At 38.3% G+C, this 18,499-nt stretch overlaps 2 protein-coding genes across 4 annotated transcripts; one reads left to right on the forward strand and one right to left on the reverse strand.

The window, feature by feature from the left end:
* The first annotated feature begins 1,722 nt into the window (after nt 1–1,722).
* LOC110446311 lies at nt 1,723–8,996 on the forward strand. Of its 3 annotated transcripts, XM_021491395.1 has the most exons (3): nt 1,723–2,458; nt 3,542–4,069; nt 6,299–8,996. In XM_021491395.1, the coding sequence occupies exons 1-3, from the start codon at nt 2,341–2,343 to the stop codon at nt 7,297–7,299; spliced, it is 1,647 nt and encodes a 548-aa protein (XP_021347070.1). In that variant the 5' UTR covers nt 1,723–2,340; the 3' UTR covers nt 7,300–8,996. The 3 variants fall into 3 exon arrangements, with proteins under 3 accessions (XP_021347070.1, XP_021347069.1, XP_021347071.1); XM_021491394.1 differs by having other exon boundaries at nt 1,723–2,314; nt 3,542–8,996; XM_021491396.1 differs by lacking the exon at nt 6,299–8,996 and having other exon boundaries at nt 3,542–5,042.
* Nucleotides 8,997–13,276: 4,280 nt separating this feature from the next.
* Nucleotides 13,277–16,434, reverse strand: LOC110446257 (apolipoprotein D-like). Its single transcript, XM_021491301.1, has 5 exons — nt 16,285–16,434; nt 14,699–14,832; nt 14,397–14,482; nt 14,024–14,098; nt 13,277–13,476 (listed from the first exon to the last, which is right to left on the reverse strand). Exons 1-5 carry the CDS (start codon nt 16,408–16,410, stop codon nt 13,325–13,327), a joined length of 573 nt encoding a protein of 190 aa, XP_021346976.1. The 5' UTR covers nt 16,411–16,434; the 3' UTR covers nt 13,277–13,324.
* Between the last annotated feature and the right edge of the window lie 2,065 nt (nt 16,435–18,499).

Raw genomic sequence — 18,499 nt, forward strand, 5'->3', positions numbered from 1 at the left:
CCTTTTGAATGCCTGATAACTATATTAAATACCATAACGGGAACAAAAATACAGTAAACACCTTCCTGAGTCATTAATAAAAAATAAAAAAAATAAAAACAGTGTCCAGGAAAAATATAAGATGGGCAGTCAAGAGGAATTTTCATTGTATATTGATCACAGATCTATATATTTATATACCAGATACAATGTATATTAATTTTAACATGTACAATATACTGTCAAATGTATAATATGCAAAAGGTTGAATAAAAACATGTTAATTGGAAAAAAAATATCAATGAAAACAATAAAATAATGTTACAGTGTACAAATATAAGTGAGTTGACTCTATCCCCTTGCAATAATGTATAAATATATCTAAAATGAATATTTCCTATTATGCTATATTTTAAAAAATAAATATTTTTCAATAATTAATATGAATATTATTATAACAATATGTATGGGGCGAAAAACCCCAATAAAAGGTAAAGAAATTTAGAAGCTTTGTAGTGTATTGAGTGCGTTCCCTTAATTCTACCCCGACTCTGTGAGGTACTCTGAACCTTTAATATATGTCAAAAGACTTATATTATTTAATTATATTATATTATTATCTGAAATTTCATTATTTGATATAAGTATTTGACCATTTAATTCAATTTTAAATGGATTCAGCAACTGTTTCTTTAAAGTATGATACAAGTGAAGTGTTAATGAACGCAGACAGCCAGACATATTTTCTTCTAATGTTTGTTTACTTAATCCTTAGTACAGATTGAGGCATTTACTTTGAATACGATTTTCATGTAGTAAAGTTATTGCCATGGTCATGAACTAAAACGCAACCTCCGAAATGTCTGCAGTATGTAATACACTCGGTACTGGGTTAATATCAGTAATTATATAATTAAATCGATTGAAGACAGCACTATTTCGCATCAACATTAGTATTTCAGCACTGATATTTACATGATATTGGCGAAACAATTATTATTCTTTGCTGTTGTTCTGGTTTACATGATGCTTTTATATATATCAGCAGGCTTAGATTTCTTAATAGTAGATTGAATGATCACATTTTCGAAATAAATATATTAATAAATTGTTAGCGAATTAGAAAATTGTTATCTGTTTCAATCCTTTATTGGTGCATTGTATATAGTTGTCCTTGTAACGTGTACGAATGTGTTTGTTTTTGAAAATAAAATACAGTTTAAACAAAACTTAACCTGAATTGGTCATCTGAAATTTTACGATGACTTTCATTTTTAAACCCGATTGCTAACACGTTAACACAAAAATTACATCAAGTATATTTTCAAAAATATTAGAATTTAAAACTAAATCTACACAATTATATAAATACAAATTAAACCTGGTTTAATGTAATTTATGAATGTCCTAGTAATACTTTGTTTTTTTTATTATGTTTCAATATCATGAATGTTAAAGTACTGTATTTGTTGTATCTATGATTGATATGAGCGGACGCTGACCATTAGTAGGAGGTGAGAAGGTCAAAAGTCGTATGAATTTGTGGCTATTTTTAGCACCCTATATAAGTATGTGCACTAGCTGACCCTAGGTCACTAGCCTGCTGAAGATGATGGAGGAACAAGGTGTGTACCTTCTTTTTACATCATGATCTAATTTTGAAAAATATCTAAGTGAATTTTATTACGTATTGTTTACGTGTAATATTTTAAAAATTTGATGTAATGGCGAACGTGGTGATTATTGGACATAGTTTTGTCAAACGCCTTGACCGCGCGCTCGAAGGTTCATGGACGAACCTCGGTTTTCATGATGACCCTACAAACATTGTAGTATCGTGTGTAGGTAAAAGCGGGGGTAGATTACCCGATGTTTATGCCCGTGAAGTGACTGATCGTTTACGAGAACAAATTGCGGATTTAGTTTTATTGCAAATTGGTGGCAATGATTTAGATTGTTCACGGATCGAGGACGCCAAAGATTCTATCGTGAACAATTTACTGTCCATTGTCGAGTGGCTCGCCTCGGGACTATCAGTAGTCCGGATCGGAATACTACAGCTGTTTTATCGTCGTAGTACGAGACACGTTTCAGTTCATAAGTATAATGAGGCCGTGGACTACGTTAATTCCGCTTTGAAAGCGAAATGTAAAACATTGAACTTCTGTTTTTTCTGGCGCCATAAAGGCTTAAAAGATGGCGTCTTTCCTCATCTTTCTCACGACGGGGTTCATTTGAACACCACGGGCATGCGTAGATACATTCTCTCGGTCAGAGGAGCTGCCTTATATGGATTACGAAACGCCAGTGGGCGTGTCTAAGCTTTCCGTATATGGTAAGACATGAATAGGTAATTTCAGGATGTTTACAATAATATCTAGCTATACGCATGCTCTACTCTATTCGGTTCCGGTTCGTCTCAAGGCATGGCCTGTTTATCTGTCGCTGCCTGGTTTACCTGTCAACTTATGGCCTTGTGGTAACGATATCGTACGATACAAACAAATTTCTTCCAAGTCGGGTGATATTTCTCTAATATCCCGGTACAAATAATCGTTTACGCAGTGTATATATTATATATGTATTAGAAACTTATTCGTTTAATTAAGGGGAGGTCATTCGCGCGATGATCAACACAACACCCGTTGTATGCGCGGTTAAAAATCACAACTCTATCAACACAGTTCCGCGTTGAGGACAGCTCCATGCTTTAGCACAGAATTATGGCTTATATAATGTGATTATGAAATTATTTATTGACTTGAAATTGTCTTTCAATAACATTATTTCCGCTTGTTTACTGATTCATGCGGTATATAATTCATATCAGTTGATCATATGTTGTTCAGATTTCCACCTATGGCGGCTATGCCTGATATTTGTTTCAGGCCTATACCCAGGATGTTATATATTTATCCCGAGGGTATGCCTGAAGATTTATGTACATTTGTTGAATCCAAAACAATTTCAGGTTAATAACCTATGATAGTAATACACCTGTTACACAACTGGTCGAACCCGGGGGCATGCCGGGGGTTGTTCAATGACCTTACCAGTTAGTGTTTATATTGTGAAACATGGCCATGCAAATGGTTATGCCGGGGGTATGCCCGGGTATGATATTTTAAAATCTCTATCATATTTTCACATATTATGCCGGGGGTATGCCCGGGGTTTTTAATACTGTTCAACTATTATGCCGGGGGTATGCCCGGAGTTTTCTGCCATTGCAGGTTATGCTGAGGGTATGCTCAGGTCAAATACTATTTTCACTATTATCCCGGGGGAATGCCCGGTAGTGTGTTCAAAAGTGAATACAACTTTGTTTGGGGGATGCTCATGAATTGATGTTCATGATAATATGTCTGCCTTCACTGGTTTGACCAGGCTTATATACCCAGGATTTAATATAAATATCCCAAGAGTATACCTGTAGATTTATGGGAATTTGTTGACGATTCCTAATGCCCATACCTAGGCACAAATGCAGGCTACTTTTATCTTCCTTAAGTATACCTCTTTAAGGGGGCATCAGTCACTACCTTGTTCGTTTCTTTTCCAGACATTAATCATCAAGGCCCAATTCGGCGAACTCGGCGTAGGGCGGCACAACAACATTCATTGGTGACACCACCCACACATACTGAAGACACAAGTGTGCCTAGCACAACAACAGCTAGGAGGGGACGCCGGCCGGTTGTCCGACAAACACCTCCACCAGTTCCATCAACTCTGAGTTCATCTGCACTTTCAACAAATAACAACATATCAATACCTGAGTTGGCAGCGGAGCTGTTTCAATATATGAGGCAGGCAGGTTTTACCATACAATCCCCTGCCGTACAAACCGTGCCTGCAGAGATACCCTCTGCTTCCGGGTCAGCTGACTGCCCTCCAGTGGACAGCACCTTATTTTTAAGACCAGCTACCACCAATGCCACACCCTCTGTGTCTGGAGGGGGATTGAACCAGAGTCATATGCTGCAACAGCAGCATATGTCATTCAACGAAACAACACACTACAGTAGGCCACCACTACAAGGACAGGACAATGTTCCGTCATATGTCAACGTGTTGAACTCAGTTTCTGGTGAGACTCCTCAAGTTGACAGCATAAGCCGACCTCTGGATATGTTTGTAGATCTAAAAGTAAAATCTAAAATTTTTGCTGATGAGTTCATTGATTTCGGGCTGTTGATTAAGCGTTCCCCTCAGGAAAAAGAACCCCTGAGGGTTGAAATGCAAGGCCAGCAATTAGTGCTGTGCCAAAACAACAAACCAGCTCATATCAAGTCAATTGAACAATGGCTCTCAGCTTTTCACATCTTTGTAGCCATTTACATTCAGGCACATCCTCAGGCCACTCCAGGCCTTATGAAATATGCCGACGTTATACAAACGATACACCGGAGGTCGGGTTTTGCTGCAGCTATCCACTATGATAACAACTTCCGTATGTGGCACCAATTAGTGCCCACTGCCCCATGGCACATAACTCATTCCGAGTTCTACATGGAGGCAACAGCTATTGGGCTAAAAGCACTTTGCCCACAACAGCCCTTTCAGGGTCAGAAACCCAACACACGAATTAAGAAAGTGTGTTGGGCATATGATAAGCACGGAAGATGCTCCAAAGGTGCCCGATGCAAATTCTTGCATGGCTGCAGTATCTGTGGAGGGAAGCATCAGCAGCGCAATTGTTACAATGCAGCCCAGTCTGGGTCACGATCCGAAACCCAGCAAAACTCGGGCTCGGTCAACACCCAACCATCCCAACAAACTAACCAATCCAATAGCAGACAACAACGTAAAGCCCCTCAAAAATGAGCCTTTACCTACCCCTATTGTTATTGACAGGTTCTTAACTTACCTACGGGGTTATGACAAATCAAAACTAAATTTTCTTCAAGATGGTTTTAAACAAGGTTTTAGGTTGCAATATGAAGGGCCTCGCATATTTCGTGATTCCAGAAATCTTAAGTCTGCTTTAGATAACATGCAAATTCTAAAAGATAAGATTCAAAAGGAGATTTATCATGGGCGTTGTTTTGGACCTTACCATACACCACCTTTTACTAATTTGCAAATCTCTCCACTTGGTTTAGTTCCCAAAAAAGAACCTAATGAGTTCAGAGTTATACATCACCTGTCCTTTCCAGAAGGTTCCTCTATCAATGATGGCATCGCCCCGGAAAATTCCACGGTTGTTTATCAGACTATCGATCAAGCAATTCAATTAATTAAACATTATGGTCCAAATTCATTTCTGGCAAAGACTGATATTGAATCAGCATTTCGTTTAATTCCGATTCATCCGGATGACTACGAACTCTTGGGTTTTAAAATTGATGACAAATTTTATTTTGACCGTGTCCTGCCAATGGGTTGTTCTATTTCATGTCGTTTGTTTGAAGCATTCAGCTCAGCCATTCATTGGATTTTGGAACATAAATTTCAAGTTTCTGGAGTTGTGCATGTTTTGGATGATTTTTTATTCGTAGGCCCCCCTGACTCTCGCAAATGTTTGGATGATTTAAACAATTTCCTGTCTTTTTGTTCCGACACTTCTATTCCCATAAAGCAAAGTAAAACTGAACTACCCACAACAGTTCTGACTTTTCTTGGCATAGAGTTAGACAGTAAGGCTATGGTGGCCAGACTTCCATTGGATAAAGTTGAAAAAATGCGAGCGCTTCTGGATTCATTTTCCAGACGCCAAAAAGTCACCCTGAAAGAACTTCAGTCCCTTATAGGTTTGCTTAATTTTGCTTGTCGTGTTATTTCACCTGGGCGCACCTTTTTACGTCGTCTGATTGATCTTACCTGTGGTTTAACAAAACCCTATCACCATAAACGACTTAATAAGGAGGCTAGATGTGACTTAGCTGCATGGAAAATCTTTTTAGACTCGTTTAATGGGACATTTATGTTTCTGTCTGACCGTTGGGAAACTTCAGAACAATTACGGTTTTATACTGATGCAAGTAATTTAGGTTATGGCGGTTTCTTTCAAACGTCATGGATGTATGGCGAGTGGCCATTACACTGGCAATCTTTCCATATTACAGTTAAAGAATTCTTTGCTATAATAGTTGCATTAGAGCTCTGGGGTCCATCACTTACTAACAGATGTATCATCTTTTATTGTGACAACCATGCTGTTGTGGACATAATTAACAAACAAACCAGTAAAGATAAAACTCTAATGAAGTTAGTTAGGCGTTTTGTGGTCACAACCTTAAAACTCAATATTTTGTTTACCGCGCGTCACATCCCAGGCAAAAGTAACATCTTAAGTGACCATCTGTCTCGTTTGCAGGTGGACTCTTTTCACCAGCTGGCCCCTTACATGGACACAGATCCAACGCCAATACCAGTCCAACTCATGCAACTCTGACCGATACTATTCATTCGCTTTTGTTACATGCTACATCGCCGGCGACATCCCGTACTTACTCGAGAGCGTACAATCTGCTATGTCAATTCGTCAGATCTACTTTTATTGGTACACCGGTTTTGCCTACCACCTACAATACTTTGGCCTTTTTTATCGCTCATTTGTACAGGCAAAATTTGGCATCATCTACCATTTCCACATATGTTGCAGCCATTAGTTACATTAACAAAATCGCTGGTTATGCTGACCCTTCCCAATCATTCCTGATAAAGAAATTGCTCAGTTCGGTTCAGCGAGGTAATTACCAGGTAGACAATCGTTTACCTATAACACCAGAGATACTTACAAAGCTAGTAACGTCTTTGCAGTATACCACGCAATCCCCTTACCAATATCATCTTTTGAAAGCCATGTACTTGTTGGCTTTCCATGCCTTTTTAAGGGTTGGGGAAATGACCCTCAATAAAGCTGTTTCCAATGTTTTACAGTTTGAGGATCTGCAGTTAATCAAGGATTCCTCCGGGTTCTTGTGTCGCTTAGAATTAACGTTTCGTTCTTTCAAAGGACATTATAATATTCGACCTATTACTTTGTCCATCGCTGCCTCTAGACAACCTGCGGTCACCTGCCCAGTGTCGGCCCTGCAACAATATTTACAAAATAGGGGTCAGCAACCAGGCCCATTATTTTGTTTTCCTCCTGCTAAGGCTGTGCCATATGCATACTTCAGCGAATGTCTGAAACATTCTCTTAGTTGGGCTGGCCTTTCCCATCATCGTTTCACAACTCACAGTTTCCGTATTGGTGCTGCTAGCTCGGCAGCCTCACGGGGCATTCCTGACGATGAGATACAACAAATGGGTAGGTGGCAGTCGATGGCATTTAAAAGATACATTCGTTTGCCATCTCTTTTTGACACGTAAGGCATGCACAGTCAAACAAAAAATTCAATGGCCTTTGGTCATTGGGGCGACTGGTCAGGAATTGTGCAATTTCATCCAATACATTTAAGACATAAGTTTATCTCATAAAGTTTGGAGTACTTCCACTATATACATGAGTGTTAGAATTGTCACATGTAAAAAGTATGGCCTTTGGACATTGGGTCGATTGGTCATGCAACTACATGCCGCTTGACAACTGAGTGATACCTATATGTCTTCTTTATAACAGGATAAAGTATTTTACTTTCGTCAGTACTTCATATATTTACTGCATCAATACCTTGAGGAGTCTCACCAACTCATTTAATTGTATTAAGCTTACAAAATTCGCTAACCAAGAACTGACAATTTTTGTTCAAAATTTAATAATTACATTAATTTCAACTTTCTTAAGACTGTGCACCTCTTCAGGTGATTTTCTTCCACTTACCAACATTCCATGGAGGATTACTTTTGTACAACGCCTAGGATGGCATTTGACATTTCATGTACATGTATAAATCAATTGTAGTGTTTTCACTTCTTTTCTGCGAGGCTTCTGGGCATCTTAGCCAGTTAGCTACATGTATTTCTTCTTGGACTGAAGAAAGATCACAGACTTCCACAGAGGACTTATCGTTCACAATGGTTATATATGGACATTGACAATTCAGTGAATTATATTGTTTGATATACAGTGCATAGATTTGTGCTTGATCATCTCAGTACATGTACCTGTACATTCTTGAATTTTCAGGAACTTTCTGTGTGTTGTTATAAATATAAGCCGAACTTTCTGGATGACTGATGTTAATCGGTTTTGTATATTTCATATGTAATGCATATAACTTTCATTTTCATATGCATCATCTAGTATATATTTGTTACATGTAGATACGAGTATGTCGTATCATTGACTTAAATTTGGTAAATTCAAATTTAACTGTATAGTGCTTGTATGTATATACGTTATCTCCATGGCTGCGGATGGGGGAGTGATTACAATCCCAAGGGTTTGTAATCTCTGTGGCGTTTTCTTACCCCATCTAAGACTTTTAAGTACATTGGACAAAAACTTTAAAAGATAAAGTTTTTATATAAACATGTCGTTTTTAATAAAAACGGCCATTTTCAATTCATTTGAAGTGTTCTAGTTGTTTATGCACTTAACATGTCTTACAAGCTTGCCATGGTGATATTTACTTGGAATCAGGCATAAATACAAATTAAACCTGGTTTAATGTAATTTATGAATGTCCTAGTAATACTTTGTTTTTTATTATGTTTCAATATCATGAATGTTAAAGTACTGTATTTGTTGTATCTATGATTGATATGAGCGGACGCTGACCATTAGTAGGAGGTGAGAAGGTCAAAAGTCGTATGAATTTGTGGCTATTTTTAGCACCCTATATAAGTATGTGCACTAGCTGACCCTAGGTCACTAGCCTGCTGAAGATGATGGAGGAACAAGGTGTGTACCTTCTTTTTACATCATGATCTAATTTTGAAAAATATCTAAGTGAATTTTATTACCCACCACCTCCCCTTCTTGCCTCCTTCTCAATATGATTATTACTTCTTAAAGGGGCGTTTTCTTACCCCATCTAAGACTTTTAAGTACATTGGACAAAAACTTTAAAAGATAAAGTTTTTATATAAACATGTCGTTTTTAATAAAAACGGCCATTTTCAATTCATTTGAAGTGTTCTAGTTATTTATGCACTTAACATGTCTTACAAGCTTGTCATGGTGATATTTACTTGGAATCAGGCATAAAAGATATTTAATGGTGTCTTCAGTAATTACAAAAATATTTCACGAGTGTGGCTAATATTTTGATATCTTTCACGAGTGCGCGACAGGAGTGAAACAGATCAAAATATTAGCCACACGAGTGAAATATATTTGTTATTACTTAAGACACCATTAAATTTTCTATTTATTACATTTTTAAAGCATAAAACAAGAAAAATATAATGCATTTAAAATGGGCGGGAATCAGAAGCGTAATAATTACTGGAGCCACATTCTAATGACGTCACGCTTAACAACAAGGCTATGCGCCATTTTGAATGGGACACTCAACGCAATTCCGACGTTTTCTGCTTTTATCTGGTGTTCTTGCTTATGAAAATGTTATTAATTGTATATTCATGTAATTACTTTTAAAAGTGTGTGTACCAAACATTTACCATAACAACCACTTATTCTACCGTCGATTCATTTGAATCTGAACAAAAAAATCGTTGCCTTTGATATTTTCACAGTGTGAAAGATCACTTTTGATATTTGTCACAGTGTGAAAGATATCAGTTTTATCAAGTTGATAGAATCCGATATGTCACTGGCAAAAATGTAATAAAACTATATAGTGATTTAAAATGATCGCCTGAACAGATACCTTACAAATAATTTTGTTCATTTTAAAATTTTCGCAAAATTCTTAATTTAAAAAAATGTTTCAACAACTGGTTGAGCTATATTTTAGACGGTAAACTATCGGTTCCTGATTTCAAGAAGTAGAATTTAGATATTAAGACAGTAACATTTAAACCCGAGATTGAGTTTTTTTAATCGCCATAAATTAGGATTCACCTAGCATAGGTTTAAAAGTAGAATCGCACAATGAGTGTTTAAATTACTTCTTCTGCATAATCGATCCCTTTTTTTCTCCCTTACTGAAAACTTACTAATAATTCTTTTTTGTAAAAAGCTACTTAATCACAATGATGCCGTGATTCTTACAAATGTGCGCCGCATTAAGTGATGTGACACTAGATGGTGACGTTTTCGGGTTAGAGGCTCTACCTAAGACGGGTGTAAACCTTTGTCTACTCTAGTTTTACCTGTTAAGTATTTATAAGATTCAATGGAGATCTACATGCTCGATGGATTGGACCAGAGAAGCTTACCATTACAGAACATCTGATTCTGTGTGGGTTGATGACGTCACTCCATCAACTGCATGTGTTACTTCAGGTCTTGTTAATGTTTAGATCATGTCATTGCCTCTTAACGCTGTGCTTTAATGCTTTTTATGTAACTTTTGTGCATGCCCGCCTAAGATTGCGTAACTCGTGCACTCTCACAAGGGTCTGTTCTGTCAGAATTCCTTGATTTGGGTGTAATACCACAGTACGTGCTTGTGGTTCATTGTTGGATATTGTATTGGTAATGGCTGCTCTTTTGTTTCATTATATATCATTTCTGTGGAAATCTTTTTCTGTAAGTAAAAATTCTTGTCAGAATCAATAACCAAGAAGACATTTCGAAGCTGTCAATCGTTTGTCAAAGTGGAGCATTATAATTGTTATGTTGTCATCTTAAAAGGTGTAAAGCCAAGCTACATATGTATAACAACGCGTACTACGAAATTGAATTTGCTTGGATGTTTATGATTTATAGACGGTTTACATGTCTGTCACGATTTGTCGTGATTGCTTCAGTAGGTCACTACAGTTTCTGTACGCTGTAATTGTCTGCCCGACAGTAAGTCGTGACTGCTTCTGTCCGTGAGAGTTTTCCTGTAAGTCGTGACTGCTTCTGTCCGTGACAGTTTTCCCGTAAGTCGTGACTGCTTCTGTCCGTGACAGTTTTCCAGTAAGTCGTGACTGCTTCTGTCCGTGACAGTTTTCACGTTAGTCGTGACTGCTTCTGTCCGTGACAGTTTTCCCGTAAGTCGTGACTGCATCTGTCCGTGACAGGTTTCACGTAAGTCGTGACTGCTTCTGTCCGTGACAGTTTTCCCGTAAGTCGTGACTGCTTCTATCCTTAATGGTTTTCCCGTAAGTCTTGTCTGCGTCTGTCCGTAACAGGTTTCCTGTAAGTCGTGACTGCTTCTGTCCGTAGCAGTTTTCCGGTAAGTCGTGACTGCTTCTGTCCGTAATGGTTTTCCGGTAAGTCGTGACTGCTTCTGTCCGTAATGGTTTTTCCGTAAGTCGTGACTGCTTCTGTCCGTGACAGTTTTCCAGTAAGTCGTGACTGCTTCTGTCCGTGACAGTTTTCCAGTAAGTTGTGACTGCCTCTGTCCGTGACAGTTTTCCCGTAAGTCGTGACTGCTTCTGTTCGTAACTGTTTTCCGGTAAGTCGTGACTGCTTCTGTCCGTAACAGGTTTCCCGTAAGTCGTGACTGCTTCTGTCCGTAACAGGTTTCCCGTAAGTCGTGACTGCTTCTGTCCGTAACAGTTTTCCGGTAAGTCGTGACTGCTTCCCTCCGTAACAGGTTTCCCGTAAGTCGTGACTGCTTCTGTCCGTAACAGGTTTCCCGTAAGTCGTGACTGCTTCTGTCCGTAACTGGTTTCCCGTAAGTCGTGACTGCTTCTGTCCGTAACAGGTTTCCCGTAAGTCTTGACTGCTTCTGTCCGTAACAGTTTTCCCGTAAGTCGTGACTGCTTCCCTCCGTTACAGTTTTCCCGTAAGTCGTGACTGCTTCTGTCCGTGACAGGTTTCCCGTAAGTCTTGACTGCTTTCCTCCGTTACAGTTTTCCCGTAAGTCGTGACTGCTTCCCTCCGTAACAGTTTTCCCGTTAGTCGTGACTGCTTCCTTCCGTAACAGTTTTCCCGTAAGTCTTGACTGCTTTCCTCCGTTACAGTTTTCCCGTATGTCGTGACTGCTTCCCTCCGTAACAGTTTTCCCGTAAGTCGTGGCTGCGTCTGTCTGTTACAGTTGACTGCCTATGTCCTTTGTGGTTTCTCGTTAGGTCGTGCACTGAATTTGACCGTCAGTCATCGAAATCGCTCACCGAAATCATGATGTTCAGAATAAGTCCTTGGATAACCAATCAACTGCGAAATAACATGATACTGTAGTGGGGTTACTATCAAGAAAAAGAAGTCAAGCTGGTAAGGGAAAAGACACAGTTTGTATTGCAGGTTTGGTGGAGTCTATTTGCAATGTTATGGCTACCATCAGGACTGCATTGGACAAACTTCTACATCCTTTTTTTTCAAAATTATTATTGAGCGTGGAAATGTGTATTCATCATTGTAGAAAAGCAATATAAATCAACTACTACTAAGCTTTCTGTAGTTAGTGATTGGGCATCGTCGGACACCCAAGGTTGATTTCGCTTCGGTACTCACTCATCTTGATGATTGCCGTTCTATGTTCAGAGAGAGTGAGAGAGAGCAAAACTCTAAAGGTTGGCTTAGAAACAATAGTGCTGATAAAATCACTCATACCACCATCACCGTCGTCGGATAACCAAGGTTGATATCGCTACGGTACTCAATCATCTTGACGATTAATACCTCGAGACTTAACGGTATAGTTTAGATCCACACCTTTATTGCGTTCTTTTTCTGGTCAACCCTGTCTGCAATGACCCGTATACATGTATATTACTGCTATCCTCTAGTGGTATACGTATATATCGTTTGATACACCGTGGACAATACACATGTATGTAATACCACTAGTGTCAATTATTGAGACGGCATGGACTAATGTCTACATAACCATTCGAGGCTATTTCATCAAGATACCAAACATCATTCACTAACCAAGATGGCAAAACTTCTTCACGTGACAATCTACATGAGCGCTATTTATACACGAGTTCAAGGTCATTAAATAGAATTTTAGCAAGGCTTGCAGAATGATATGACACTCATCTGCAAACAGTATCAGTCAGGGAAGAATGCATACATTAACAATTAGAGATTAGAGATGCCAGTATCCAAAACGCACTCTTCAAATTAATTGTAATGAGTTTAAAATAATCTTCTGATGCTATTTAGGAACTAGTAAATTAATTAGCTGTTGAAATCCTATACATATCTAAAGCTGCATGGTGGTTCATTGCCATGCTATGTCAGGCTGAAACATGAACAGTCGACGCATTTAAAGTTTTGAAAGTTTTTTGTGAAGTATTTTGGTGTTGAGTAATCCGTTTTTGGTCCAGGCCAGACTTGGGTCTTCCTTCCTTATGACGAATGAACATAGAATAACAGCAACAAACACTACAAATGACTATGCTTTTGTTTATATTTCATTTAAATCAGCGCATAGTGAAAGCAGAGTTAGCAAACTCTGGAACAGACGTCACATCCGGTCTGGTCGGAGGTGATTAGTTGGTTTACGTCGGTACCCAGATCTCTCAGGTACTGATACAATCGTCGGAGTGTCCTCCTCCCTATAGGCTTTCTCTCTCGGGATAGTATAAAAGCGAATTCTGAAATAGATAATTTTTTTCTGATTTCATCAAAAAAGCTATAGATCGGAACGAAAGAAAAATATGCAGACTACCGTTACCAGGTTTCAGTAAAATCAAATCTATGCTGATGTGTTAATTATTCACTCAACCCTACGACAGAATATGGATGACATTTGCATATGACCCTTGTTTTACATGTAATATTCACCCAGATTCACCGACGATTGGTTGTTGTGAGACTCTAAAAATGTAAATATACATGACTTAGGCCATTCTGGTCGTCGGTGTTCAGTGGAATGGCATGGATCTGAATACACACCTCGGCAACAGTTACATGTATATATAACGTTTTCTCCCGTCGTCGCCTGTTCTCCATCGATATAAATATAGAAGAAAATAAAACCCCCCCCCCCCGCCCCCCTCCTCAACAAGAGGTCATTTTTAATTGGCATAGAAATTTCCCTTTCTAATCCTTTCTCCAATCGGTATTATCGGTATAATATTTGCAGTGAGTAAAATGAGTTACTAGAATTAATTTGGGCAATGCCAAGTTTTGTGTACGTACCGATACCGCCCTCACATCCGTACAAGACAGCGTGCTTTTTATAGTCCGTGTATATGACGCTTTGGTCCAGATCGTCTGTTAGTAAAACATATCAACATTATCCTGGAAATACGTACATCGTACACAGGTATGTATATATGTGGGTGTATCAATAGAACCTCCTCTTTATAAATAGTTACTGTATTTTCATTCTGAATTAATAAACAGATATGGTCACAATCTAGTTGACAATTAAGTACAAGAACATGTAAAAAAAGGTTTTTGGTCGTGTTAGCATTATGTTTTCCTTACAAAGAACACAGTATGTATGTTTTTGGTTTAAGCAATGCCTTAATATTCTATCAATTCAAATCTATAATTAAGAATAACTTACTGATGGCTTCGAGTGACAGTTTGAACTGATTCGGATATTTCCTATCAATACGTGTAAGGGTGCCTCTGGTCGTCGTTCTGTTTAACCTGCAAAACATTTTTGTTATATTAATATCATCACATTTCTTATGGTGTGAATATGGCAGGACACATTTACATATATTTATGTAGAAGATATATTGTAAGCTTAATGCTCTAAAAAGAGTGGTTTTTTATTGTCTCCATTTTGTTAGAAACGCGTCTTCTACACATGACTACTGACGGACACCCTTGATTAGCCATATCTAAACACTCCACACTTACATCGCAAGTTCTAGCCTGCCGTAGGAAACACGCATGTCACCGTTTCGTTTTGGACAATATGTGTACGAAATGCACTTTGCTGTCATCTGTAACGGGTTATCAATCCTTTCGATCTCGTACCAGGTGCCCCTGTGCTATAGAAACAAAACACATTCCAGGTTACAATTCTATTTGTGTAACGAGATGAAATAATGGTTATATGTAATTTTTAATAATTCTTATATTAACATAAGAAAAAGAACTCTATTGACGGACATCACTTTACCAGGCAGTGCTGAGTGAAAATTGACGGACGTAGCTTTACCAGGCAGCGTTGGGTGTAAATTGACGGACATTACTTTATCAGGCGGTGTTGAGTGTAAATTGACGGACATAGCTATACAAGGCAGCATTGACTGTAAATTGACGTATATTACTTAACCAGGCAGTGCTGAGTGTAAATTGACGGACATTGCTTTACCAGGCAGTGCTGAGTAAATTGACGGACACAACTTTACCAGGCAGTGCTGAGTGTAAATTGACGGACATTACTTTACCAGGCAGCGTTGAGTGTAAATTGACGGACATAGCTATACAAGGCAGCGTTGACTGTAAATTGACGGACATTACTTAACCAGGCAGTGCTGAGTGTAAATTGACGAACATTGCTTCACCAGGCAGTGCTGAGTGTAAATTGACGGACGTAGCTTTACCAGGCAGCGTTGGGTGTAAATTGACGGACATTACTTTATCAGGCGGTGTTGAGTGTAAATTGACGGACAGATCTATACAAGGCGCAGCGTTGAGTGTAAATTGACGGACATTACTAAACCAGGCAGTGCTGAGTGTAAATTGACGGACATTGCTTTACCAGGCAGTGCTGAGTGTAAGTTGACGGACATTACTTTACCAGGCAGTGCTGAGTAAATTGACGGACACAGCTTTACCAGGCAGTGCTGAGTGTAAATTGACGGACATTACTTTAACAGGCAGCGTTAAGTGTAAATAAACGGACACAACTTTACCAGGCAGTGCTGAGTGTAAATTGACGGACATTACTTTACCAGGCAGCGTTGAGTGTAAATTGACGGACATTACTTAAACAGGCAGTGCTGAGTGTAAATTGATGGACATTGCTTTACCAGGCATTGCTGAGTGTAAATTGACGGACATTACTTTACCAGGCAGTGCTGAGTAAATTGACGGACACAACTTTACCAGGCAGTGCTGAGTGTAAATTGATGGACATTGCTTTACCAGGCATTGCCGAGTGTAAATTGACGGACATTACTTTACCAGGCAGTGCTGAGTGTAATTTGACGGACATTACTTTACCAGGCAGCGTTGAGTATGAATTGACGGACATTACTTTACCAGGCAGTGCTGAGTGTAAATTGACGGACATTACTTTACCAGGCAGTGCTGAGGGTAATTTGACGGACATTACTTTACCAGGCAGCGTTGAGGGTAAATTGACGGACATTACTTTACCAGGCAGTGCTGAGGGTAATTTGACGGACATTACTTTACCAGGCAGCGTTGAGTGTAAATTGACGGACATACCTTTACCAGGCAGCGTTGAGTATGAATTGACGGACGTAACTTACCAACTTTGTGCTGAAATCAGCAATGACCGGTACTGTAGGACACTTGGCCTTGGCGCTGATGGTTGTCATCATTGCAAGTAATGCTAGAAGGAACAATACTTCCACTTGTACAGCCATGATCGACATTGTCGTGTTATAAATGTCGATATCTCACACAAAGGCTAGGTTTATATACCCAAGTTCTGGCTCTTTTATATTATACCGGTAAAGCTTTACGAAGAAATATTTAATACCCAAATATTCCACAATACCACACTTAAACAACATCCCAAATCTATATTCATGCTAATATATTAACAGTGTTCAAATTGGTTCCTATGTATCATGGAAAAAGTCCACATATTATGAAATCTCGTGTACAATAGTGTAAACATGAACGGTCAATAAAGCTGACATAGCTATTGGGTCACCGGTAATATCAACTAGCACTCTCGGCTACGTCAAACCAATTTAGATTTATTAACAGATTTTACCGAGAGTGAATTAGTCAATGAGCTAGCCCATTAGAGCTAGAGTTCTTAACACGGAGGAGCAGGATTACCACGCAACCATCAGAATTAACAGTACATATTCATAACATATTATACTAACATACACGAAGTTTTTTCAGGGTTGCGAGTTTATATCATCCAAACACCAAACGTCTGTTTAAATGTACTAATTGCATCAAGTTTTAGCTATCGGCGGATAAAAACAGAAACTGAAGTAATGCAATGTTTCAGTTTTGTCGAAAAAAACTTAATATTTTGACCTACATCTAAACAAAACAGTGGGAATATATGTCTAAATATGTTTCCCTGTAAACAAACATGTCACACGTCAAAGGGTTGTACCAAATGCATATTGTATTTTATATTCTAAATACATTCTATCGAGGAAATATCATAAGTACAAGTGTCAATAAAGTGTTTCAGCGTGTGCGTCCGTACGTGTTCGTCCGTCTGTCCATCCATGGGTGTGTGAGTGCAGTGTGCGTCCGTACGTGTTCGTCCGTCCGTCCATCCATTGACGTGTGAGTGCAGTGTGCGTCCGTACGTGTTCTTCCGTCCGTCCATGGGTGTTTTCACCACCTGTAAGCATGTTATAAGGTAAACTTATCTTATATAAATCAATACGGTAGTAAAGGTGTCAACAGTCTCAAAGATTTAAATGCCTTTTTATATACTCGGGAGAGGAATTAATATAAGCTCTAAGCTTGTTTTCCAATCACTGTGTCATTATATGTATGTAATTAACATGTTTGAATATTGAATATAAACTGTTTAAACTAAACCAAATGTTTTGTTTTATTTATCTCTTTAAGAAGATGGCCAGCGTGACACTCAACAATCAAAACTAACGGGTATAGAAATTCTTTATTTCACACTTCATGTATGACATGAAATCATCTACAACATGATAATTACATGACAAGTGACTTTAATGGTGTACTAATGGGCGTTATTTTACCTGGCAAATGCTCAAATATCGAGACACAGTGCATTAACAGTTAACCATCATATAGAAGTGGAATGATAACACGAAGGGTATACATTTTGATACGTCAAACTTATTTCGAATTAAGAACAAATATGCGGCATTATATTAAAATTAGAACATGTACTTAAGGATCTGATCTGGTGAAAAGTCTATTTGACTAACTCTTTTTGAGTAGACTTTCTTTCTCAAAAGACAAGAAAATGAAAAATAAAAATGAAATGATACCAAATACTATACTAAAATGATATGCCCGTATGATAGTTTTTTGTTGCTAATCAGATTGGTCAAACGTAATATGTGTATACTTTTGTTTACATGTGTGTATTTGTCCAGGCAGTGCTGAGGGTAATTTGACGTTGTCTGATACATATGTTTACAGGTTTGTATTTGTCTGATTCTTATGTTTACAGGTGTGTATTTGTCTGGTACTTATGTTTACAGGTGTATTTGTCTGATACTTATGTTTACAGGTGTGTATTTGTCTGATACATATGTTTACAGGTTTGTATTTGTCTGATTCTTATGTTTACAGGTGTGTATTTGTCTGGTACTTATGTTTACAGGTGTGTATTTGTCTGATACTTATGTTTACAGGTGTGTATTTGTCTGATACTTATGTTTACAGGTGTGTATTTGTCTGATACTTATGTTTACAGGTGTGTATTTGTCTGATACTTATGTTTACAGGTGTGTATTTGTCTGATACTTATGTTTACAGGTGTGTATTTGTCTGATA

Source organism: Mizuhopecten yessoensis, unplaced genomic scaffold, assembly GCF_002113885.1.
Source record: "Mizuhopecten yessoensis strain PY_sf001 unplaced genomic scaffold, ASM211388v2 scaffold2671, whole genome shotgun sequence".
In the NCBI taxonomy this organism is placed as follows: domain Eukaryota; kingdom Metazoa; phylum Mollusca; class Bivalvia; order Pectinida; family Pectinidae; genus Mizuhopecten; species Mizuhopecten yessoensis.